The sequence below is a fragment of the Vulpes vulpes genome, chromosome 4 (genome assembly GCF_048418805.1).
Source record: "Vulpes vulpes isolate BD-2025 chromosome 4, VulVul3, whole genome shotgun sequence".
NCBI classification, from domain to species: Eukaryota; Metazoa; Chordata; class Mammalia; order Carnivora; family Canidae; genus Vulpes; species Vulpes vulpes.
The window spans coordinates 101,760,444-101,787,212 of record NC_132783.1 but is presented as its reverse complement, the minus strand read 5'-3'; the positions used below and the strand labels follow the sequence as shown (position 1 = coordinate 101,787,212).

Below are 26,769 nucleotides of genomic sequence, written 5' to 3'. Positions count from 1 at the left end.
TCTTCCTCAAAAGTCTCTCTTACAAAAAAAAAAAAAAAGTCTCTCTTACATGTCACTTCTCCAGGTACCTTCCTAACCATAGAGTCTTGCCTCATCTGCTTTCATGTCTCAGCTTCATTTCATCACAGAGGAGAATGAGGCAAGCACAGACGGAGATATCCTAGGCAATCTGTTTGATGGGCCATGGGTGCTCAGGAAGCTGGGGCAGCCTTATTTCCATATCTGCATACATTTGCATGAAGAAGAGCTACTGCCAGGCTCAATTCCTAATGCAAGTGGCTAACCTGGTTCTTAAACCTCTTCTCACCCATAACCCTCAAAAGTCTGACCTAGCTTTGTGGAAGGATCACATATGTAGGTAGCTCCAGCTCCTATCATGGTCCAACCCTTCTCACTGAGCCTAATGAAAGTCGTGGTAATAGTAGTACTAGTACTAGTACTAGTACTAGTACTAGTACTAGTACTAGTACTAGCAGTAGTAAAATAACAATCATGGCTAACAAAGTATATCCTATGTGCTGGACAGAATGCTAAGCATTTGACAGCCTATATTCATTTCACTTTGACAAGAACTATTAAGAAGGTACCACTGGCCTCTGCATGTTTCAGTTGAGGAAAACAAGACTCAGAAAAGTTATTTACCAATAGCTAAAAGGTAGAGCCAGAGCTGGTATGTAGATCTACCTCCCTGAATTTATGGTTTACACTCTTAAGAATCCAGTTGTTGTTTGTAACTGTTTGTTTTTAGAAGCACTCTAGCTAGGTTGGTCATCCCCAGACTTTCAGATTTCACAGGCTAAGTGGTTACAGACCTTTTATTTTGTCAATTAAGATGCTCTGTGTTGTATATAATACATGTTTATATATGTCATACATTTATAGTTACATCATAATTACACATGTAATCATAAACACATATTTATAATGTACATGTGCATGCACCCACAAACATATATTCTGCCTTCAGCGGCCACCATTTCATAAGATAAAGGGCATTTTAAAAACAACAACAACAACAGAATAAGGAAGTCCAGGAATTTAAAATAAAGGAGAGTTCTTTAAATTGGATATTTTTGCTCAATAGAAAAACATCACATTGTTCTTGTTTTTCTCACTTTACCTCACATTGAGAGAAAGATATCAGTCATCTGATAGTCTTTCAGAAATCACTACTCTCTTTTGTTAATACCCTTTTAAAAATTTGGTGTCCAGGTATGAGCCAAGCTCCCTTTGCTACCCTGAACATATAAGCCCACAGGAAGTACTAGTAGAGGTTCAAATAGTCCAGTTATGGCTTGGTCGGCATAGGTCCCACCTCCGATGTGGACATCTGCAATTTCTCCCTCCCAGACACCTGAGCCATGTGCCTGTGAGACCCAAGTTGAAGATGTGTAGAGATGCGGAGCAGAGGAGGGTGAGTCAGGCATTGGTCTGGTTCAAGTTATAGCTTGACTACTATACTGGCCTGTTTCATCAGGCTGTGGTTTGAGGAAACATCTATGGTTGCCAAGGAGGGAAGATAAAACCTGACAGATGGAGGGAGAAAGGAATGAAGTGGGGGCAGAGAAGAAAGCCAAGGTCTATGGGAATCTGAAATGAGATGAATGTGGGGAGGAATCCTTCTTGAACATCTGTCTTGGGTGGGCCATAGCCCTACCCTGGCATGGATGGACAGGGAAGGTGGAGGGCTCTTAGGACAAGGGGCAAAGTATGAACTGGGTGAACAGAGAGATAGAGCTGGGAAGTGAAGTGGGAAGATCATGGGTGGGGAGAGGGAGAGAGGGGGGAAAATGGAATCAGGGGAGGAAGATAGAGACAAAGGGAACAGCATGGAAAGGGGAGAGAGTAAGGCCAGGAACAAAAGGCAATGGGAGAAGAGAAACCAGGGGATGAGCAGGAGAGGCATGGGGTCTAAGTGAACTCCACGGAAGGAAAGGGTCTTCAAGGCTAGAGCAATAGACCATGAGGGGTGAAGGAAAACAGCAAATTGTGAAGCGAACTAGTTGTTGGTCTGCTGAAAGGAAGACTGAAATCTGAGCGAAGGCCACAGAAGGTGTGGATGTTAGGCCAAAAAGATGCTTTGCTGACTAGCTCCTGCCTACAGGAAGAGATACAGGCATGGGTTGTGTCCACTGGGGCTAGGGGAAGAAAGTTAAAGGGAATTAGGGAACAGCTGGTAAAACCAGTGAAGAAAGAAGAAACCGAGTTTCCACTGTGGTAAATCATATATTTCTTCTCATCTCAATCATGATGAAAGCAGAGTCCTTAGAATGCCCCCTTGACCCAGCTCCTCATTGCCCCTCTGATCTCATCCTTCAACACTCCCCCTTATGTTTACTTCACTCCAGTGATACTGGCATCCTAGTACAGCAGGCAAACTCCTACCTCTGGGCCTTTGCATGTGCTGTGCCCTCTACCTGCAACACTCTTCCTCCACATATCCACTTGCTTTTTCCCCTACTTACTTCCAAACTTTTCCTTGTTTTATTTTTATCCACAAAGCTACCCCCTTCATATAATTTGCTTTGCTTATTATTTATTAACCCTCCACTACCCCCAGAATGCAAGTACCATAAAGGCAAAAAATTTCTCTCTTTTATTCATTGATGCTCCTCAAGCATAGAACTATGACTGGAACGTAATAGGCTAACAACAGATGTTTGTTGAATGAACGTGTGAATGGCTGAAAGAGTGAATGGGCCATCTATCAGAATGCGTGGGGAACATGGAACAGAAGGGCATGCACAGGAGGAGGAAGAGGGGGGTGGAGATGAACAGAAAGGCTAGGGAAACATGCGTCTTATTTGGGAGGGATTTTATCTATTACAATTTGGAGCAGGAGGGTTCTAGGTTACCATGTATTTTAATAAAGCCACCTAAAAGTGAAAGTAGAAAATGAAAACACTTGTGGTCATTTAAAGAGTGATCTTGAGGTCAGTGTTGATTGACTCTCTACTTGATCCAGAATGAGAAATTGGCCACTTTCTAATACATGAGAGAAAAGCAGACAAGACTGAGCTAGATGGTCAACACATTTTTAGTGGAATTTCGAACACTTGTGCACATACATGGAGACATGCACAATCTTGTCTCTGTACCTGCAGACCAAATCTAGTGGACAGCCATCTGATTGGAAAGGATTAACCATTCAATCTCTTGCTCAGATCATGGTAGCTATGAAATTAGCTCATCATTCACATACTTTCTGCCAATACTACCACCCCTGCTTAGAGCACTTGCCTAGGTGCCAAGGAGTGTATCAGGGCTTGTGCGCAGTATTTCATTCTGTTTTCACAATAACCCATGGACAATACTATAATTATCACTTTGTTATAGATGAGAGAACTAGAGAAGAAAGAGCAATGATTTTGCCCAAAGTCACGCAGCCAGTAAATGGTAGAGCTAGGACATAATCACAGGGGGACTCCAGGGAAGGGACTGGCAAACTTTTACTGTAAAGGGCCAGATAGCACCTGTAGAAGGCTTGCTGGGCCTTAAGTCATACTGCCTTACGAGGACAACCATAGACCATACCTATGCAATAGGTATGAACCTGTTCCAAACAAAATCTTACTTACAGAAATATGTGGTAGGCATACTTGGACCACCAGGTATAGTCTGCTGACTGTGCTCTGGAATCAATGCTCTTGACAACTGAGCTATCACACCTGGGAGAGCCCGGAAGGGTAGGTAGCAAAGAGATTTGAGTGTTTTTAATCGTTAGCTCTAACAGGCCAACGTGCTGCCAGACTACTGGGGGACTGGCTGAGATAGAGAGGTGAACTCGCCAGGGGCAGAGGGTGGCAGATGGGGCACTTACATTTCGACGATGCCCTCTGGCAAGTTGGCGGGGATCTCGGTCAAGCCCTTCCCTCGACAGTCCACGATGTTATTACTGCAAGTGCAAGCCGAGGGGCAGGAGATGGAGTTGGCATTGCAGGATGGAGGTTCTGAGTGGGGGCCTGTGGGGCCAGAACACAGCGGTCAATCACGGCGGTGTCAGGAGCCACCTGGGCTTCTGTGCCCCTTACCCAGCTTCCCAGCATCACCTAAAAAGCTACTTGAAAATTTTCACCAGCTGACATATCCTCTCCTCTGGGAGATACAGCTGCCAATGGCTAAATATTTAGCCAAGAGGAGAGAGTCTGTCTTTGCCATGTTTCTGGATAGTTCTACTTGCTCTGTCATCCCATCATTCTAGTCTTTCAGAGAAAGGGTCGCTCTCAGAGTCAATAGCACATGAAAATACACGACTGGAATGCAAACAGCATACACTGGGACTACACCCTCCGGGTGCCCAATGTTTGGATGAACACCCATGTTTTTTGGCTTTGATTTGGGGATTGGATGCTGAGTATAGGTACATTTTCATTCTTTTCTCTAGAGGTTAGAACTCACTACTAAAACCAAGTGAGAGGGAAAAAGTTGTCAAAATTTCATTATTTGGGCCATTGACGTTGTCCAAGTGTCAATAGTCATCAGCAGTGACATCATCCAAGGCATTTTCAAATAGCTTTTATGTCCAGAGAACATGCAAAAAAACTGATCTCATTAGAAAAAAGGCAAATAAGTTACTGCGTATTTTGGAATCAGCTTTTAATTTTGAGGCGAGCTTTTAATTTTTAGTTTTGAGATGAGAATTGGTGTGAATTTAGAGCAAAGTGGTAAAAGCCCAAGTGAACGCCATTTAAGGAGCTTATACAGAAAGCCAAACATAGATAAATACATACATTAGCAAAATAACTCAGGATTCAAAGGACCCCAAGAAGTAAATTAGAATGTTTTCAAGACATAAAGTTTTCATGCCATCACTACTTCTTCAAAGCGAGATAAGAATCTCAAACCTGTGGTTAATTTTCCAAATGAGGACGCCCTGGCTCAAAAGGCAAACTCAACCCCAAAGCCTCCTCAGGACCTTACCCCACACCTGCTAGATCTACTCATCAGGGATTATGTCAATATCTTTCCAGACCCCCATCCTCAGGGCAGAGGGCACGGGCTGACACCAAGCTCACACCAACTCTGCAGATTTCCTCACTGCTCTGACGAGGGACTTCTAGCTCAGCACCGCTTGATAGAGCCTCAATATGAAACACAAAAAATCTGCAGAGAAAGACTTATTTTGGTTTGGCCTCTGTTCATGGGAGAAGCTGAGTCTGGGAAGCCAGAGATGGTCCAGCTACAGTGGCTGCATCAGAGAACCAAGGGGGTCTGGCAGCAAATGCCTGTTTGGACACTGAGACTCAAAGAAAAGGGTTCCCTCTCCACATTCGACAGCCCCTGTGCCTGAAACAGGTCCTTCTGCAAAAGCTCAAAGCGATGCGATGGCTTGATTTGGAATATTTACCTTGCTGGAAAGTGCTAACCCAGTGATCAAAGACCCTTATTTCCTTGGCCTTACCTCTCCTTTCTCTCTCTCTCTCTCTCTCTCTCACACACACACACACACACACACACACACACACACACACACATCAAATACTTGAAAATACCTTCCTAGCTGGGACATTTGAGAAAATATTCTTGTCTAGGGCACAAGGACTTCAAACTCTCCAGTGTTCCACTAGCAGGTCTCATGGAGACCATGAAAAGCACTAGAGAGATGATGGCTTACATGAAAGTCCCCAACTGGAACATTCTCTGAGAGGGGGGATACCCATTTTGTTCTAGACTGGGAAACTTTCCCATTTCTGAGGAAATGGTAATCCCAGAGAATCAGCCTGTAAGAGCCTCAAATGAGGAATGAGTGTGCTGTGGCTCAGAGTGTGGGCTCTAGAGTCCCATTGCCTCAGTGTGAATCCTGGTTCTGTTATTTCATCTTTTTATCCCTGAACCTCAGTTTTTCCCATCTGTAAAATGGGGGAAGATGACCGTACTTATTTCATAGCATGGCTTTGTTGTGAAGGCAAAGGAAGTTAACACATATAGAGTATTTAGAAGAAGGCACAGCACAGAGTCAGAGCTTAGTAATGTTAGTTGCTGTTATTATTACTATTAATGAGTCTGGTCCTGCCACTAATTGTCTGCAAGTCATAATATTCCTCTGAGCCTTTCTGTTACCATCTCAGTGAATAAGGAGTTTGGATTGCAGGACTTCTGAGGTCCTTTCTGGGTCGAAAGATTCCTTCCTCCTGGTCTTCAGAAGAATGGAAGCAGGAGTGAGACACCCAACAGCATCTGTCTGCCCTCTGCTCTACCTCTTTGCAGGTGGTCAAGAGGATCTATTGTGTGACGAGCTCCCAGCCTCTCCACAGTTGCTAGAAAGGCTGGAAGTTGCCTGGGCTTCAGGTGTCAGGGCTTCTGAAGTACAGACGATGCTCCCCAGAGAAAAAGGCCAGGCCTGGTTCTCCATATCAGGGGGCGTAGGGCACCTAACAAAGCCTGGGAGAATTGTTACACCCTGGGCACCTTCTTGTTCAGGAGATGTCAGGGACTACATGGCTGACAAGGCTACAAGGCTGAATGAAGTCTGTCCTCCAGTGTTTCTATCCACTGAGGCAGAGGGCATTGGATGGCTGTCCTACCAAGTAATCTTCTGATCTGTCAAAAGATTACTTGGTTGGGGTGTATCAGAAAGGGAAGGGGGGAAAGACAGTTATAGGCAAGGGCTCATGCAGGTGGTAGGGAAGTTCTGGAATGGAATTTCTTTAAAAATGCCCCTTTTGACATGTATGCTGAAATTAATTCTCTTGAAACCAGACCCAGATGGTAGCCTTGAATCCCTGTGGGAATGAGCTGAGTCTTTCAGAGGGTGGCTCTCGTTCTGTAGGCAGCATGTGCTACACTTCAAGGGATGTTGTCAAGGTGAAGAAAAAAAAAAAGCCTTTGTAAAAGATCCCATAACCGGGTCACTTACAACACCTTTAATTACGCAGAGAGGAACAAAGGTAATTATAGCCTCTGTCAGCATCCTGGGCGGGCAGCTCCCCAGCCAGGCATTCACACACGGTGAGGGTGTTATCCTCTTGTTGAAACAAAACACTTCAGGTTTAAGATGAGGTTGAAAGATGGGTTCATTTTCCCTGGAAACGTTCGCCTCTGATGAGTGCCCAGTGGACCAAGCCCATCTCCCTTTGAGTCTCTGAGTGCTGTGAGGGCGGAAGTCCCTCCCCTCTGCTTTTTGCCTTTGGATAGACTGAGGCTAGCCCGGAAATCCTACAAGGGCAGTGAGCTTGGCTGACTTGCTCCTCCCTGTTACATCCTCAGTACCTAAAACACGGCTAAGACATGAAACGTGAACTCAGTGAACACATCTCAGCTGAGTGAAAGGAATGAATGAAGTTGGTCTAGAAGCCAGGCCGAGTGGGGGCTAAAGGGCCCTGAGCGGAGGCCCCTGGGAGTTCTGAGTGCCCCAGGCTCCTCTGGTTGATAGGATCGCTATAGTGTGGAGGGACGGAGCGGCTATGGGGGGATGGGACTTTCATGCCTGAAGCTCAGGTCTTCCCACCACAGCTCAGTGCCTGCGAAGGCCCTCTGCCTGGTCTCCCGGGGCTCCCTCTGAGCCTCGCTCACCTGCACAGGTAAGGGTGTCCTAGGCACTCTGCTTAGCTCTGTCAGCAAATCCCTCCCTCGTAGCCTTTCCTGTCCACACATATTGAGAGTCATTGTGTGATGCAGGTGACAGTGGATTTCCAAGGGGGACAAAGTGAGGACACACCCATCTTCCTACCCAGGAAATTCTATGAGTACTGTCCAAGCTGAGAAGCAGAGAGGAATGGGAACAGGAGTGTTTTGAGGTGGGCGGAAGGAGTCTCCACCCATCTTTGAAGGGAGGGGACCAGCTTGGGCCTATGTCTGCCTCCACGAATGCAGTCCTGCCCTAGAGCATGTGCCTGTGGGGCCTGCGAATGCTCACTGTCCCTCAGCAAGCCTGCCTGCTGGTACCACCTCTTCCTCTTCCTGGCAGAGAAATTAGTTTCAATCAGGGTGTGGTGATTGACTGGCACACAGGACCCCTGTAATCTCTGTTCAGAGATGTTTTGTGATAAACTTGGGAGTGCATGTGGACTTGCTCTTTGTTTTTGAATGGGTGCCCAAGCTATGTGCTCTGGGAACTCTTTCAGCGGGATGAAACTGTTGCTGCCCTGAGGGGGAAGGAAGTTCTTATCCAGAACAGGGAGACAGGGTTACAGGCCAAGTACCCGTCTCCCCTCAGGGGCTGTCTCCCCTTTCCAAATCACCACTTCAGCTCAGGAATTTCGTTTGGAACCAGAGCCACCTCCATGCCACACAAGGAGGAAACAGAGATGTCCTGCCTTCTGATGTCTCCTGACTCCCTGGACCGGGGCCTGATGTCTTGGGGGAGGGCAGGGCAGAGCATGGGGCAACCAGGGGGCTGGCCCTTGCTTGCTCCTCCCTGGTCATCAAGCTGCTGGTTCGCAGCTGAAGCAGGTGCCCTCAATGAGCAGGAGAGCAGGAATGAGTCCCCAGCTAGACCTGTCATGGGGAAGTGCCTGTGACGACTGGCACATCACCCTGTCTCTGCTGACTGTACAACACCCCCTCCAGTGGGAGAGAGAAGCAGAAGTGATGACCAGTGAGACCAACTCCTGTCCAGCCACATCTTTAGCTTTGTTCTTCTATTTGGCATCATGTCAAAAATGGAAAGTCCTAACTACTGTGCCCAAATGAATGGGGCAAGTCACCAAACTTCTGACCTAGAAAGGGTCATGGAAATGGTAAGGAGACCATCCCTTGGGGGGAGAGTACTTGCCCAGGGACCCAATGGTGGCTGAACTAAGAACGACATCATTCTCTAATAGCAGCTCATGCTTAGGGAATGCTTCCTATGTGCCAGATACTGCATCAAGTGCTCTGCATGTGTGATCTCACTTGATTCTAGCAAAACCCATGACGTAGGTTCTATTATTATTATAATTTCCATTACACCGATGAGGAAAGGGAAGAATAGGGAGGTCAAGCAAACTGTTCAAGATCGTGGAGCTGGTGAACAACAAAGTTCTAAAATTTGGCCCGGTGTTCTTTATACCATTCTCCTCTACCAAAAAGATATCAAACGCCTCTCTTTATTGCCATGACACTGAAAACCATCAGAGCTTGGGACTCTCAGGAGGTAGGACGAGGAGGCTCAGTGGCCAAGACACAGATTGTGTAAGCTGGGGATGGTGGGACACTCTTGTTAGAGCTGTGTTTCTTTCTTTCTGTCTTTATTATTATTTCTTCTTTTTTCTCTTTTTTTTTCTTTCTGTCTTTAAAGGGAATTCCACCCAGCAGAGTGCCCAGAACTGAAAAATCCAATGGCCTTGTGAGCATGTGGAAATAAATTAATTCCAGCGTTCAAATTAAGCATCCCTGTTGGCCTCTGGCCTTTCAAAAGCCAACAACAGACTGCAGTGACAATGGGGCTTGAGCAATTATGATGAGAATATAAATGAACGTGATTTAAATACCAGAGGCATGATAATTTTAGGAATGGCTAAATAAACCTAATAATCTCATTCTTGCAATGTCCAATTATGGTGTTTTAATTAAAACCTCCTAAGGAGATGGGCAGCTAGTCATGGCTTACCTTAATTATCTTTATACTTAGTAACTAGTCCGAAATTAAAAAAAAAAAAAAAAAAAGAGAAGAATGGGAAAGTTTCTTGTTTCCAGGGAGATATGCCTATTTCATTTTTAATAATAAATGAGGAAAGGCTTCTTGCGAGGCTTTTAGGAGGAAGTATTGTTCTAGGCACTGGGGCACTTGAAAAATGTCTAATGTGAGCCCTTAGTGCTAGGAGACAAGACTGATCTTAAGGATAGCTCACGCTCAAAGGGTACAGGCAGATAAGTGTGACATAGGTGGACAAACCAATGAAGACAAAGATGTTTAAAGGAAAGAAATAGTTGACTCAAGAGGTCAAACAGTTAACTCATACCCTTGAATTACAAATTGTGACAAGTAGCAACTTTTGCAGATTAAGGCACCAGAAAATTGATGCATGGAAGGGAAACCCTAGAGCTTAAGCCCCAACATACACCACAAAACTTGCAACTCATGTGAGTCAAGTAATGCCCAAGATAGAACTTCTTCTTTGGTCTGTTATCATGAACTCAATAAAGTCCCAGTCTGGTTCAGGCAACAAGAACCAGGGACCACAGACTTTTCTTATCCTAGGGCCCTAACTTTTCTCTTTAAAACAAGAAGAGTTGATAGAGAAATCCTTGTAGCAATGGCTGAAGGAAACCAAGCAGTCCGACTTGTATACCGTAGAAAAACGTCACTAAAAAAAGAAAATGTAGTCTCTCACCCATTGGATGGGACACTGCAATTCTCATGTGTCTCCCTAGAGGAAGAAAATAAATACCTTCAATTGGAAAGGTAAGTTGACAGAGGACATGAATTTCATCCAAGTGTGCTGCTAGCAAATTTCTGGGTTAGCTGGAGTGAAAGGAGCCCATAGCCAGGACTTCTGGGGAGAAGAGGCCTGGCTCCAGCCGGCTGGATTTAATTCACAGGGAGATAACAGGGACTTGAGCAGCCACGGCCCTCACAGGCTGAGGGAGATAAAACTCTTTCCTGTCTCTGGAGTCATGTGTTTAGTGAATTTTTTGATACGGTTTAAGGGCCTAAGGGCCCAGGGAGGTTTTCTGATGCTTTCCTGACAGGGGCCACCGGTGATGAAGCTACACGCAGGGAAGGCTTAATTGGTACCCCATGCCTTTTTTTTTCTTGAGCAGATGACCTCTGTCTTTACAGAGATGTTCTGACTCCTGCCTTTCTCGACTGAAGTCCTATTCCTGTAAGTTACCAGGAGGAAGAGCTTGAACAGGGAACACAGAGTTTTACAGTGTATATCTGGTGTGATCAGATTCATACAAAACAGCCTCATGCGGCAGCCTCTGCCCCGGGTAGAGCCTGCACCCTGCATGGCAGGGTGTGTGTGGGGGGACGGTCAGTGCGGTATAACAGCCCTCCTCGTTGACCTCCTGAATGCACACAGCCTGAGTCTTGTTCCACATGGCTTTCTCTGGCATTCCTTGAACTGAGCCTCACAAACTCCCTTTAACAGTTATTAAAGAGGTAGTACCCTCCGGATGGGGTGGTCCACTTGTACCCCACTAATGGTGGTGGTGCTTCATCCTTTAGGGATATTCAATTCAGCCATCCGTTATATCCAACTTGGACCTTTGCAGAAAGCAACCTCCTCTACAGCATTCTGTTTTTTATATATGAGAGCCTGGAAAGCATCAAGGAATGCCTTCTGCATAGGGGTTCCAAGATGTCACTCTCTTAAATTTCCAGTGTGGGAGTGGAGATTAACAGCACATTCACATCCAGTCTGTGGACCAGATTCTTATGCCCTCAGAAAACACCTGGCTTCATATTAGAAAGCGACAGGGATCACGACAAGCCCTGGGCTACACTGATATAAACAGGGGAGGTGACAGGGATGATCCTATTTAACTACTAAACTGCCTGCTAGATCTGGCTTTTTCAACACAGGGAGATTTGAGGGCACTAGGACTTCTAGGACGTAGGAGGGTCAGCCTTATTCCCTGGGGTTTGGATCCTGACTGCTACTGGGTAAGCAAGTCACCACTCCTTTGATGGGCAGGTGCTTTACTGATGGAGCAGTACTTGTGTTCGTGCAGAGCATGAAGCCTGGCACCCACCTATAATGATGTGTTTTAACATTCTCTCTAATTAGTTTTTCTCACTAGCTCTTGGATGACTCCTGCACTCTATAATTATTTCTTTCACTGGCACTTATGCCGATATTGTACTCTTTGCCTAATAATTACTGTAATTATAGTCACTATATGTGAGTTTGGTGCCTGAGTGATAAACGGTTTTATTATATGTGTTTGACAGGAAGTGATTTCTAAGTGGGCGTCTATAGGAAATTATTAAGGTACTGCTCTGAGACATGTTAAAATGTTTTTGGATAATAAATAACTTGATGAAGTAGTAATATGACAAGAGAGAGCGGTAGGGAGTGAGATGAAGTTGAATTAAAAAGAAAAAAAGTCTTCCGTGGCATAAAAGCAGCCTAAGAGCAGAGGGGGCCAGTTTGCACTGCTGGCTGGATTGGGGCACCCTGCAGCACACGCGGGGCTCAGGCAATCTTCAATTCTGAAAACAGTAACAGTCACACCAGTGCTGAGCACCCCTGTCCTTCCTCCTTCCTGCAGGCCGACCCCTAAGACCAGCCAGAGGCCACCAGGCCCCAGTTCCGGGACTGGGTTTCTAGAAATCAGGAACACCTCTGTGGGAAACTCCTCAATCGAACACTTTCTGTTTTTGAGGAAATTCAGGGATCAGCTCTACTTCTCTGCTACTGGAAAGAGGGAGTGGGTGGGAGTGAAGGGTGTCAATGAAAAGGAAAAACAAATAAGCAAGCTTGAAATTGAGGACTCAGTTTAAAAGCCACTACATCCTCTGGGAAGACTTCCTTGGGTCACTCAGCCACCTCCCAACCCTGGAGATCTGTGACACCTCCCGTTATGTCTGTGCCCAGTTCTGTTTTCTATACTATGCAGACAATCTGTGCTTCTATTACACTTCAATTACCCACAGATCAAACTCTTATGTTTGCTCAGCACATTTTGTGGGCCCACTAAACTATAATAATTAAGCTCCACTTATTAGCTCTTACCAAGTGCTCTGCATTATGCTAAGAGCTTTATATGCACTATTTCATTTAATCCTCCCACCCATCCCTTGAGTTATGTACTATGATTTTTCCATTTTGCAGACATGTGGTGACTTGCCAAAGTCAGACACTACTAGGGGGGCAGAGCTAGGGTTTCCAGCTAAGCAGGCTGAACCCACAGCCTCCATTAACTTGTTTTTCAATTTCTATGAGCAATTAGACAATAGGCATGTGTTTAGGAAATGCTAAACAATGTACTTAACACATGTTAAGTTTCTTAGCATCAATGGACAATCATGCTTAACAGAAAGGGATTCATTACCTCCTTGAGCATTTTCCTTTACTAGATGACAAAGGCTTCTTTCTCAGAACCCTTTGGGGCACCCCCGAGTCTAAGTGACAATGGAGTGTTGGGGAACATATAAGATTCCCTGCCAAGCTCTGGGCTGGGCATGGGTTCATGCCCGTGTCAGGGAGGGCTCAGGGCTGGGTGAGTTACAGTATGGAGCGAAGGGGGGTGGGGCAGGCTCACCTGGGCATACATACTCCTTCTTCTGCACATCCGCCACGTTGAAGCCCCTCAGGTGCACTGGAGCCATGCAGAGGGTGAACTGGCCAATTGTCCGCCGCTGTCGCAACCAATCCGAGAGCCAGGCCAGGTGGCAGTCACAGTACAGGTGATTGGAGTGGAGGCGCCTAGGGGAGGGAGGGACAAAGGTAAGACACTGTCACAGTGTGAAGTGAACAGAGCAAGCCAGACCTCTGTGCCTCTTAGCCCAGCGTGACAATCCTCAGGAACCCAGGGAAGCATTTCCCTCTGCACTAGTGAGTTACCACAGGAGCCTCAGCCCTTTTATTGCCAAACCACAAATGACTGTTATCTTCACATGCAGGCCACATCCAACGGATGCCTCTGGGGTTCTGAGCAAGTCCTCATTTCTTAATAGCAATTCCACCCTTTTCTTTCTCACTCAAGAAAGCCTCAGCATGTAGGAAGAGGAGAGTGACATTACTAAAGCGATGGTTCCGAGTCAAACTTCCAAAGAGGTGACTTGGTTGCAAATTTCAGTACTGTAGTTAGCCTGGGTTCCAGATGGCTTGAAACAGCTCCTCAAGTTCAATGTCTCAGTCTGTAGTGGCACTGTGGCCAAGACCTTCATTCCCACCCACCCCCACCCCCGCCCAACACACACACAGTGAATGAACCCTCTCCCAGGGAATGCCGGTGGGCTTGTGTGCACTAGCCCAGTGAACAGGACATGTGGGAAAGGGTCCTTTTGGAAGGATGTGTCTTCTCTCCACCCGCTCCTGCCTAAATAAGGAACTGCCCATTCCAGACTCCTGCAGCCCACAGCAATGTCTCCACAGTGCTCCCCTTCTTCCCAAGTTAAATTCCACCAGGTGTATTTGCTATTCTTGTTCAGGTGCCCCTGGGAAGTACCCTCCAACCAGTTCCAGGACTCTTTGACTTTCCCCTTCTAGTAGCTGTGATTCCAGATCAATTTCTTGCCTCTGAGTGATTAACAATTGCTAGAGGAATCTGTATGTTCTACTTCTGAAAGGAATCCCATCTGATTAAATGGCTTGAATTTACTTTCCATTAATTGGGGGGGGGGGACTAAAGATGTCTGGGGGCTTCTACAGGTTCTTTCCCCCAAGGTTTCTCTATCAGCGGCTTCCGATTTCCACATTCCCCACAACCCTACATCATCAGAAATGGTGGTAGGTTAAGTCTTAGTCACATCAGCTTATCATACGCTTGGGTTTACGATGCAAATTTCAAATGCCCAATCCTGGACCTGCTAATCAGCCAGCAGTACCTTGGGACTTTCAAGCACTCTGTGTCAAGTTGGTTAATATTGAGTAGCAGCTTGAAGCAGTGGCTTGGGCTACTTCCATGCCTGAAATAGAGAGTACTGAAGGGCTCTTGACCACACTCCAATTAGTATGAAGTTGGCATTGTTCAACACCGGCCACATGAAGCTAACTTGAGGGGTGTGCCGGCAGAGCCTTCCTGCTATGGCGTGGGTGCAATCCCTGGGCAGGCCAGGACCACGGGGGACCTTGACAGCCTCAGGAGGTCCTAGAGTTCATCATATCTGACCTGATCTGATATGAGTTCATCATATCAACTAAATGAACTCATACCTAGGTAGAATGTAATCTTTTTTTTTCTGCTAAAATATTCGAAAAGATTTTTATGATTTTTGTTTCAAAATGATTAATTTTGATGTCATAAATGTTCTTTTGGATTTCAGAGCCTATACTTTAAAGTTGAACACATTTTCATAAGCTCCTAGGCCCAAGATACTGTGCCTGTAATGGGCCCCAAGCAATTCTCCCCTTTGAGTTTCAAAGCTCAGACTCCTATTCTGCTCCCTCTTCATCTGGTACCTTGGAAAGAGGTGCTGCAGGCGGGCAAGGGTAGTGGAGGCATGATCCTAAACTAGGGGAAGAACATGAAGGAGATGAGGGAATTCCTTTTCTATGCTGGGCCTTCTTGGGTCCATTTCATTTCTTGGACATTTCAGCATGAGTGGAAACAATTTGTTTCCTGACTTATCAGTGAATTGTAGAGAGACAGAGAAAGACACACAAGAGGGAGAGAAGGTGGAGGGAGAGAAAGAGAGAAAGGGGATGGGGTGTTGGTTCTATGGCCAGGAATGGACCACTGGGTATAAAGGCTAACTAGGAAAATGGCAACAGTGAGAAGTGACAATCTTAGTGACAATATAGAGCACAGGTAGACTGCAGTGGCAGCACAGGCTGCGGTGCTGGGGCACTTTTGTGTACTAGGAGGATCAAAGCCTTCTAATGAGAGTCTGGCTTCTATGAGGAAAGGCAGTTGCCTTCTTTGGCAGTGACGTATGTAAGTTGAGCAAACAGGGATTCCTATGAAGCACTGAGCATGTGCCCACATGCTAGGTCAATGTTGACAAATTACCATCAGTTCCAATCTGGGGTAAAAGATCAATGGAATGACAAAAGTGAGGTTTAGGTAAGTCAGATCCTTATTAAGCTGATTAATTTCTGGGATAATGAAAACGTTGGAGGATTCATTTTGGAAGATGACATTAGGTTTGTTCTTTCTCAATCTCTGCCAGTCAGCCCCAAGCTACCTTTTTTCCTAACCTTCCTACAGATGGTTCCTAACCCTTCACCCACCTTTGTAGGGATTTCTTCCCCTCCAAGTGGGACCATGGAAAAGAGGTGACCAAAACTGATGTGGAAGCCACCTGAAGGCTCCTGTCAAAAGCCCAGGGCAGTGGACAGGCTCAGATCCACATCCCCACTCCCCCCGCTTGGAATTTTACCCACCAGAAGTGCTGGCAGGGTTGAGCTGGACAGATTCTTCTAAGCTCCAGCCTTTCATATCATGTTTGGGATATCAAATTGAGCAGTATCACCCCAAATACTAATATTGAAAGAAAAGTAATCACACGGATCATGAAACATGAGCCTGGACACTGCCAGGAGTATTCCTAATCCCCTTGTGAGAAGAAAAATTATTTTAATTACTTTTCGTAATTTTGGTGAATTGGGATGGCAATGACCTGGGGGAAGGCGGCCTCCAGGGGCCTTTCAGCCATGTGGCAGCTCTGGTTTCCCCTTCCTTGGTTCATCAGGAACAGGCTCTTCTGCTTTTGTTTCTGCTGAATGGTATGAATTCAGGCTCTGATGTCAAGCTGCCTAAATCTGACTTTGGCTTTGTGTTCTCCGACTCTGACTTCGGTCAGTGATTTAACTTGGGGCCTCAGTGTTCTGATCTATCTATAAAATCTATAAAATGGGAATACTAACAGTGCCTCCTCCCCAGGGCTAATGCAAGAAGTGCTTAGCACCAGGCCCTGTACACCGTTAACCACCAAAGTAACGTCTGCAGTTATTAACGTCGTGAGGAGACTAGCTCCACACTTCGGTCTCCTCCCGACCCGCAGCCGTCTCTGTCCAGGGTACCATTTCTCAGACACCAAGGCATCAAGGCACCTAGGTGGTTCCTGCGTGTATTTCTGCAATCTTTTGCTGATGGAAACACTATATTCCACGTTGGCAAAACCACCTTCACAGAAGATAAGGTGAATGAATACAAATGCCAATTTGTAAAAGGTGCCTTTTAGCCACAGGCGCTAAATTAAATTTCCAGCAAATCCTTTTAGAGAGGGTCAGTGTTCATTTTCTATAAAATGTGGCTTTCTGAATTAAATATAAAAGCTTTCCTTTAGAAATCCCATTTATGACTTCCTTCCTCTCTCCTCTTCGCTCCCCTTCCCCCCTTCTCCCGTCTCCCCCACCCCCACTTTAATTACAGTGAAGGGGGATTAGTCAGTGCAAGTCCCTGGGGAGTTCTGTACAGAGCTGTCTCTGAAATTAAACTAAAGAGAAAGTGGCAGCGGGGATGGAGCAAAAGAGAACAGAAGAGATTGATTGATTGATCTGAACTCATCAGATGAGTGTTCAGGACCACGGGGAAGGATGACAACAGAAACAAGGAGAAGAAACTTCCACCCTCCTTTCCCACTGGAGGCAGCCCAACAAGGCACCTGAGATCCAGACCTCGCTCCCACCCAGCCCCCATCCTGTGGACCCAGCCCAGCTTCTGTGATTGCTGCTCCCAGACAGAGAAGAGGGGAGGCTGAAATCACAGAGGAGCAGCCACAGGGGCCAGGCTGAGGGTTTGCGCAGGTGAGGGCCCCTTTCCTTCTACTCAACCATCCCGTCTAGAGGGTGGAGGCACTGCTTCTGGAGGCTTGCAGTCAGCTTCTTGGCCAGCAGCCCTGGGCACGCTCCTCTGTAGCTCATTCGTGGCTTGCTGTGCACTTTGAAGAGGTCTTTGAAGACCTCATGGTTTCTCCATTAGTGCACCATCCAGTTTAAATGGAAAGGAAAAGGATAGATTTTCTTGGTCAAGTTGTGCTTTCATATGAGGGATCAAGGGAAGAAATGAGAGGTAATGATGAACACTGGACTCAGATTCTTCATAATAACTTGCATGTGTCAAGGGCACACCAAGACACATCCCCCCTACATGCTAGCATATTTTACTCTCAACAGTGTGAGATGAGCATTTATTAATTCACTGTCCTTTGCAGGGCAGAGAGATGAAGAAACCTGCCCAGAGTAAGTGGCAGATAGAGCTCACCTTTAGACTCAGGTCTGCTTAGGGTGCCCCATACTATTTCCTTGGACAGTGTCTCACTGGTCTTTGCTTTATTCCCTGTCCCCAAGATAAGGTCACTTTCTCCCTCATGCTGGGGTTCCCAAATGTCAGGAACATCAAAATCTCCTGGAGGGCTTGTTAAAACCCAATGGCTGGCCACCCCCCCCCCAAGATTCTAATTCCATGAGTCTAATCTCATTCCCTGATGCTGATGCTGTGGGTCTAGAGACCCAACTTTGGGAACCACTGCTCTAAAGATTTTTAAATCTCTGAGGATTCCACATTGCTCAGGGGCCATGGATGAGCTGGTTGCTTGGAACTTTCACCCCAGATTTCTGGATAGAGCAATGATAGCAGTAAGTATCATTTATTTACTGTCTACTCCATGCCAGGCACTCCACATATCTAGACTCATCTGATCCTCATCATCACCCCCATTTATAGAGGAGGGAACAGAGGTCCCAGAGCTAACAAAGGGCACAGCAGGAATTCCAGCTCTTTGCCTTGGCCCTATATGTATTTAGCTGAAGGCTCTTGGGGGCTGGCTCTCCACTACTACTGTAATGCAAACACCAATGTGGTTCCACCAACACAAGAAAACCATCAACGTGAACCCCTTTGGAATGGCCAACAGAGTCCATTTGCAGAGAAACTTACAAAAGAGTTTCTGGTTGAGAAGAGAGGGGAACTCCCCAGGTATTAAAGTCAGTGAGACTGCTCTCAGTATGGGGTGTTGTGGGGAGATTTGCTTTCCCAGCACACAGAAAAGGCAGGCTTGAACCTCCCCTGAAATTAAAGGTCAAGAACCAAGCTCCTGTATCCTATCAGGATACCATCAAGGGAGCAGGGGAGTGTGTTGGGTGTAGGCCAGGAGGATGGGAGTAGGAGGGACTAGAGTTCCCACTCCTCCACTGAAAGCGGAGGGGAAAACATAAGCATGGCACTGCCAATGGCATGTGACATTAGCTAAGAAATAGTAATCATTACGTCCTGGTTCTATATGTTCTGTGACAACATACACTGATAAACTTCCCATCAGGGTGGAAAACACAGAGACAAATGCCAGTGTCCCAGAGTAAAGAGAAATGAATCTATCTACTGTGGAATGGAGGTTCAGAACCATGGAGGGAGGGCACTGTGGTGCTTCTCCTCCGTTTGTTGCTCACTAACACCTCTTAGTGAGTAGTGGGAAGAGGCAGTGTTTGCTTTAGGACCCACATGTAGAGTCAGCACAATAGGTTTCACCTGCAATTCAGAGGGCTGCACTTATGGCTGAGCGTGGCAGGGAGTTGGTAGGGTGGAAGCAGAGATCTTTACTTACAGAGTTCGAATCTTCGGCATGTGGTTGAAGCTAGTGACCAGGATGCGGCTAATGTTGTTGTTGTTGAGGGTGCTGTGAAGGTAGAGGAAAAAGGGAAATGGTTAAGAAGGAAGTAGCATGGCACAGGGGGTGGGGTAGGACCAGGATATTTCTGGAAGGTGGGGGGAAGGACAGATGTGACTGGCAAAAGAATCATAAACCAACAGCTATAGAGCAACTGGAGACAAGGGGGCAGATCTCCAGATAAGAGAATACCTGACACTTTTTTTCAGGTGGCTCTTTCCTTGCCTCTGCTGCCCACTCAGTACTCATGGACCCACTTGGAACAATAAGAACACCTCCTGAAATCCTAATATGTGCTTAGTGCCTCATTATGGCATCTCTAATTCTCACAATCACAGTTAAAGTTGCATATTACTGTCCTCATTTTTGAGAGAAGAAAACAGACACATGTCATTTTGGTTAGTAACGCATGTCCCTGTTAGGTAGGCATTATCCTCATGCTACAGATGGGGAAACTGAGCTACAGAGATGGGATCTAACTCTTCCAGGGACCCACAGCTGCTAAGCTTGAGAGATGGGATTCGAATCAAGGACTATCTTGCTCCAATTGCCCTGCTCTGCCCGTTGCATATACTGCCAAACACAGGATGCTACATGGATGGTTTATTCTGGAAGTATTTTCTCATTAGCTCATCCTTTCGTGCCCTCCCAGGGGCCCCCACTGGCCTAGGAAGAAGCCTTTCTTTGGAAGCCTTCACTGCTTAAGCAGACTTCTTTTGTCTTTGGCTCTTGGTAAACACATTACCTTTGTCTTAAAATGTCTTCCAGTACTTTCTATCCTGTGCATTACTACAGCCCCATGACCTAGTCCATACATGATTCAAGTTGAATCTATATACTCTAGTTGTCTGATCTTGGGCAAATTACCAGCATCTCTTAAACACAGGTTCTTCATTGGCAGAATGAGGCAGGGAATTGTACCTATGTCACAGACTGGTAAAAGGCTTAGTGGGCAGTATATACTCAGGAAACGGGGGCTACCATGTTACTGACACTGGTAGAGAATCTAGCACTGTCCTGATCATTCTTGTTGCCCTCCCACCCCAACCTCCACGGAAGTAGAAATACAGCTTCATCCAGCACAGTGGCCTCCATACCCGCTGCACCCAAAGGACCTGCACAGATTCTCTGCCCTGCCCCCGCCTGCCCCAACCACAGAATTCCAGTGACCACAACCCCTTGCCCCAGCCTATCCCTCAATGCCCCCGTGGCCTACTTAGCATTTATCTGGCTAATAAGGCCAGAAATAAATCTGTTTACCTGAAGACACAGAACCTAATACTTCTCCCTCCCTTCTCCCATATTTACCATGAGTCTAGCACCATTTTAGGCACACGGTATGGTACACGTGGTATGGTACATGTTGGAGGACATGTACCAAGTATGGTACAGACCACATTTGTTGACTGCTTCTGCCTTTTCCATACTTTACCAATGTTCCAGTGTAGACACCTGGAATTTTATGAAGTTGAACCTACACAGCCATTCTGTTTCGTGTGGTTTATCTTTTCTATAAAGTCTATGTTAATCCATCCTATCTCCATATACCCAGGAAGCCTTCAGAATATCTCATCTGACAAGGCTGGAAGGAAGCTTCCTGGGTGTGGGGGGGACTATGCCCTCCAGTCCTCCATCAGATTAGGAATTTCTCTGGGGCAGAAATGATGCCTTTGTTTCCCTCTCTATTGGTTCCAGAGTTCTAGAATCCATACTTTGGGGATATCTCGTTAAGGTCACTGACTCACTACCAGACAAAAATATGACTATCTCTCTCAAAGGCAAAAAGCAAGAAGCCTTTGCAGAAAAGAGACTTCCTTCTAACCTGCCCAGCCACTCACATCAGGTTGAGTTCACAGCCAGCCCTAATTTAGCTGAATACACAGTACAGTTATATGCAGGGCTCGACTATAACTGCATCCGGCAGTAGTCCGGCAGCTATGACTTATTAATGTATTACTACACTGATATTTAAATGTGAGCTGTAATGAGGGCTATAAAACATTTACGATAATAGCAATTATTCCAGAACCAAAATGACTAAACACAGTATTCAGACTTTCATGATTTGCTGTGTGGGGCTGGCCAGCCCAGGGATGTCAGAGGGCTGGTAACCTCTTGGATACTGCTCTCCATGGCAGCTACAGGTTTTGTTTCCCTAATAAACCCAGATTTATTTGATCTCCAGTCTTGGTGGCTTGTCCCCATGCACGGAGTACGGTGCTCTATCTGGTTCTTGCACCTCTAAGTTGCCAGCTTTCAGTGGAGGTGGTGTTGTCATAACCCCAATGCAGTGGAGCAGAGATGGGGAGCTTGTGCCTGGAAGGCAGAGACCTGAGTCAGATTCTGGCTCTGCCACTTACAGCCTGTGCAACCATGAGTAAGTTTTCCTAATCTCTTTAGGTTTCCTCTTTTAACATGTAGATAATAATAGCACCAATCTCACAGAGCTTTTGTGGCGATTGAAGACAATGATACTAATAATTGCCAACATTAACTGGGAGCTTATTGTGTGCCAGGCAGGCACTGGGCTGAGGGTTCTCCTTGTACCATCCCATTTAATTGCTGCAAATACCCTATGAGGTGGGTGCTTTTGCTATCATCTCCATTTCATGGATGAGGTAAGCCTGACTCCAGAAATGATGCCTGGATTGGTTGTCTCCTGATAGGATAATAGATTACTAAAAATTGTGTGCTTAAAGCAACACAGTCTGGAAGTCAGAAGTCTAAAATGGGTTTGTGGGACCACGTTTCTTCTGGAGGCATCAGGAGGAGAATGTTCCATTGTCCTTTGCTGTCTGTCCTGGGTCTATGGTCCCTTCCTGCAATACTCTGACTGCCTAATTCTGCTATCATAACTCCCACTGTTCACTGTGGCCTGCCTTTTGTTATGAGGAGCCTTGTGAGGACATTTGGAGCCTAACTGGATGATCCAGGATAACTTGCCCATCTTAGGATCCTTATCTTAGTCACATCTACCAAGTCCCTTTTGCCATCCATATAAGGTAACTTTCCTAAGTTACTGGGATAAAGATATAGACTTTTTTTTTTTTTTTTTGAGAGAGAGAGAGGGGGGCATTATCCAGCCAACTACCATGCCCTGAAACAAAGCATGGAAGGCATACTTGTGAGCACGAGGCCTGGCTCATGTGCTATGCTCAGTAACACTCAGCTGTTATTTTAGCTTATGTTTCTTCAGTATTTTATGGTTTACAATATGCTTTCACATTCACTTCATTTGATATTTGTAGAACTTGGGAGGTTGGAATTCTTATCCTCAATTTATAGATGAGTGATTTGAGGCCATGCAAGGGATATCTAGGGTTGCACATGGGTTCCTGGAGGATTTGGGAATCACTGTTTTTCCTTTATACCACAATTTCTCCCAACTTACCCAGTGCCTCCTGTTTTCAGGGCAAGCTTGTTACCCTAGCATGGACAGTCTCTGTCATGTCCACCCTGGCACCCAAAGCTAGAAAGAATTGCACAAGTAAGTGTCCCTTGTTCTAGAAACTTCCTTGAAAATTAACCAGGAAAATAAATGGTTGGGTTTGACAATGACCCACCATTGGATGGCTGGCCCAGAGTAAGCTGTGGTGACCTCATCACCTCGTTTAATTTACCTTCATCTCCTGGAGGAGTTTTGCCAGTTCCACAGTCTAGCTTCAGCTTCACTGCTCTGTTCCTTTGGAGATATTTTGAGAAAATATGCTTTACCCCAATTCACCCAGGTCAGAGGGTTTCCCCAAATAAATGCTCCCAATTCAGTATTTTCAATCAGGTGCCAAGATCAAGCTCATGGTTAAATTAATTCTATAAGACTTCAGAACTACTCTGCCCCCACCCCCGTGCTCCCCATTTTTACACCATCACAAGTTACTAAATGGGCATTTCAGTATAAACTAGAAATAAGGCCACCCCCATCCCATGAGATTTAAAGACAATCTGCCTACCTCCCATATCTTTTTTTGTAAAACCCTTACCCGTTATACTGTATTGATCTTGAGACTAAGTATGACCTGTATACTATGCAATCACTCTTCTGTGTTGTCATAATCAGGGCATAAATGCTTAGTGAAAAAGGATCATTTTCCATTTTATTTTATTTATTTATTTACTTATTTTAAAGATTTTATTTATTCACGAGAGACACAGAGAGAGAGGCAGAGACACAGGCAGAGGGAGAAGCAGGCTCCTCGCATGAAGCCCAATGTGGGACTCGATCCCAGACCCCAGGATCATGTGCTGAGCCAAAGGCACTCAACAGCTGAGCCATCCAGGCATCCCAATCATTTTCCATTTTAAAATGATTCACGTGGACACTGCTACTTCTACCAATGGATCCCATCCTCTCAATTGTGAGCACCAGAAGGAGGGCATTAAACTTTTTTTCCCCTGGGCACTAAGGGATTAGTGAACTTATTACTCCTGTAGAGCACAAATAGAACCTCAATACCCTGAAAAAAAATGTGCTTGTGTGTTCCTTAGCTAAGTACCGTGGTACTGTGGCAAGACAAAGGCTTCCCAGTAATGAAGACTATGTGAGGAAGTTGTGCACATACTGGTCTGTTCCAGAGGATACAAACTACTGCCCACAAGTCAAATCACATTCAATACAGCCTGTTTTTTGTATTGTCTATGGCTGCTGCTTCTGTGTTATGACAGCTAAGTAGACGCAACAGAGACCATAGGACTAGCATAACCTAAAATAGTGACATCTGCCTTTTTGTAGAATATGTCTGCCAATCCTGGTTGCTCTAGAAATGGGAGGTTCCAGTATTGTCCTTGTCAGTAATTACCTGTGATAACTGCTCTATAAGAAGAGAAAATCAGGTCAGAACTTCTCAAAACACTGGTAGGAAAGCCCAAGTAGCAACGGGTAGAGCTAGGAATCCAAAGTAGGTGGTCTAACTCCAGAATCCACACTCCTGGCCTACATCACGGTTCCACTGCTTCCAGAACCTATAATGCTATGATGAAATCAGAGCCACAGAGAAGACTCTGTCAAATGACATAGCAGGTGAATTTACCTTGGGTTGGGTATGGGATGAACTTGGGTAGTGGTTCTCCAAGTATGATCCCCAGACCTGCAGCATCATCTGGGAACTTGCTAGACATGTGGGTCTCCTCCACACCTGTGGATCTTCATCCAGACCCACTGAATCAGGGGCTCTGAGGGGGGTCTCAGCCTTGTGTGTGTTAAGGAACCCTCCACAGGATTCTCATGCAACCTCAAGTTTGAGAACCACTGAGCTAGAGAAAAGGCTAAGAATAGAGCCTTTAACCTAAGTGTAGAGGACATTATATAGGCTCCTTCTTCCTGACTCTGGGACCGAAAGCCTCTTTTGTGGAGGGCATGGTGTTTTCCTGCCTAGAAAGAGGCCCAAGCTCTGAAATAGTACACAGCCCTCAATGGGGGTAGCTGTAATCACCCTGGGAAAGCTCCAACTTGGCACCTGCTCCTGGCTCCCCACTGTCCTCTGCTGAGTGCTGAAGTGTGGCTCTCCCTCACATCCCTCAAGATAGCCATCTTTGATCTGGAGGAGCTAAGTCCAGCTGCAGCCACACCACCCTGGCAACCTTAATAAGGCTGACATTTCCCTCTGTCTCCTCCGATTAGGCCATCGCTTTATCACTCTGTGCTTTCTTGGCTCTGGGTGTAATCTGCGTGTTGTGTGTCCATAACACTATGTAATTGGCTCTAATGCAGCAATATTATCTGTGAGCATGTATCACATAATTGCAAAACCAGGCATCCACAGTGAGTGCCACTGCAGACTCCCAGTATGCCAGCCTTCCTGGGACACTCTCTGAGCCCTCCTCTTCTCCTCCACACCTGTGGGAATCCAGACTTCTTGGGTCAGATAAACCCTCTTGGAATATTGGCCTCTTCATCCCTCATCTCGTCTCAAAGCAGGTTGATTGTTCCTTAAGACTAGGTACATAACGTGGTTCCCTCCTTAACAATCTTCAGGAAGGAGACTCTTGGTGAGTCATCAGCAGCCATGGCACCAGAATGCCTTTTAAAGTAAGCTTGGAGATGTGCTCACTTATACTTACAGACACCAGTGTCCAGTGGCCAGCACTCTAAGCTCAGAAGACGTAACTTCTCCAACAGGGCCTATATTGAATTCTCAGAGGCAGACACCTCTGAGTGTCTCGTCAGTCACTATTTTAGGTTATGCTAGTCCTATGGTCTCTGTTGCGTCTACTTAGCTGTCATAACACAGAAGCAGCAGCCATAGACAATACAAAAAACAGGCTGTATTGAATGTGATTTGACTTGTGGGCAGTAGTTTGTATCCTCTGGAACAGACCAGTATGTGCACAACTTCCTCACATAGTCTTCATTACTGGGAAGCCTTTGTCTTGCCACAGTACCACGGTACTTAGAGGTGCTACCTACAAACCACAGTAGGTAGCAGCGTTTTCTGAAGAGCAACTGAGTGCAAATACTGTGGCTGGACCCTGTAGGACGTATTTAAACTTCTGGCATGGGGAATGAAAAGCAAAGGGGGATGCTGGCAGTGTGTGGACCTCAAAGGAAGGGACTGAGGGCTCACTTCTGCCTCTCTCTCTTGCTGGCTCAGACAGGGAGAGAGGAATGAAACTATGGATGCTTTGGGTGCCTTCTCTCTTCTCTGGCTTACATGTCAGAGCAGGGCTGGCTTGTCTCAGTCTTGCGCGGTGGCTGCTGACCGATGGCCATCATGGCACCAGGAATCAAGGCCTGTGCTGATGACCAGGCCCTCCTCATGCTCCTAGGTCCTGGGAATGTGCATGCTGTTGGCTCAATCCATTATAATGTGTGTAGGTGGTGTCTCTTTGTGGACCTGGCTGCAGGAGAACACACACCAAATGCCCACTGAGGTTAAGGGAGGCATCCTGAAGACTTTCCCCCAGCCCAGAATCTCTCCTCAACTCAATGACTCAGTCATTTCAGGATGAAACTCCCCTGAATATGCCCCTCCTATCAAGGTTGAACAGGCCTCTCTCATCCAGCTTTGCAGTTTTGCTTTGGCTGAAGGCTCTAGGAAACTCCAGAAATCAGGAAGAATGTACAATGATGCATCCTTTGAGAAAATCTAAACTGAATAGGTTCTGCCGTGAACTCCCTGCCTTGTAATCAGCAAGACTAGTGAAGACTATTGCTTTAAGGTGAGCTTGCCAAGATCTTCTAATAAATATGTCAGTAAGAACAATAACAATACTGATACTAATTATTAAGTATTAGCTATGGGCTGGCACTGAGCTGAGCACTTTTCACACATTATCTCATTTAATTCTCCTAATTATCCTGAGGTAGTCCTTTCCATTTTGGAGCCTCAAAAGATCAATGCACTCTGCTCTGACCACAGCTATAAAGTTGCAGAGCCAGTGTTCAAGTATAGGGAAGTGGGATACCAGGGGACTCTCTCTCTCTCTCTCTCTCTCTCTCTCTCTCTCTCTATATATATATATATATATATATATATTTTTTTTTTTTTTTACTGTTTCACAAAACTGCCTCTTCCAGGATTGCCTGACAGATGCTGGCTGTCCAATTTCCACGTCTTTTCCAAGGCAGAGATGAGTCCTAGAGGCTAGTGTTGCTCTCAGCCCTCCCAGGCTCCTGTGTGGCAGGGACTATG

General features: G+C 45.9%; 1 protein-coding gene across 1 annotated transcript in view; it reads right to left on the bottom strand.

The window, feature by feature from the left end:
- The window catches only part of SLIT3 (slit guidance ligand 3), a 589,227-nt gene that overhangs the window by 119,842 nt on the left and 442,616 nt on the right, over window positions 1–26,769 (bottom strand). Inside the window, exons 7-9 of the mRNA XM_026009601.2 lie at window positions 19,079–19,150; window positions 13,132–13,295; window positions 3,821–3,962 (exon numbers count right to left, since the gene is read on the bottom strand). Of these exons, the coding sequence (XP_025865386.2) occupies window positions 3,821–3,962; window positions 13,132–13,295; window positions 19,079–19,150 (378 nt within the window). The remainder of the gene's footprint in view (window positions 1–3,820; window positions 3,963–13,131; window positions 13,296–19,078; window positions 19,151–26,769) is intronic.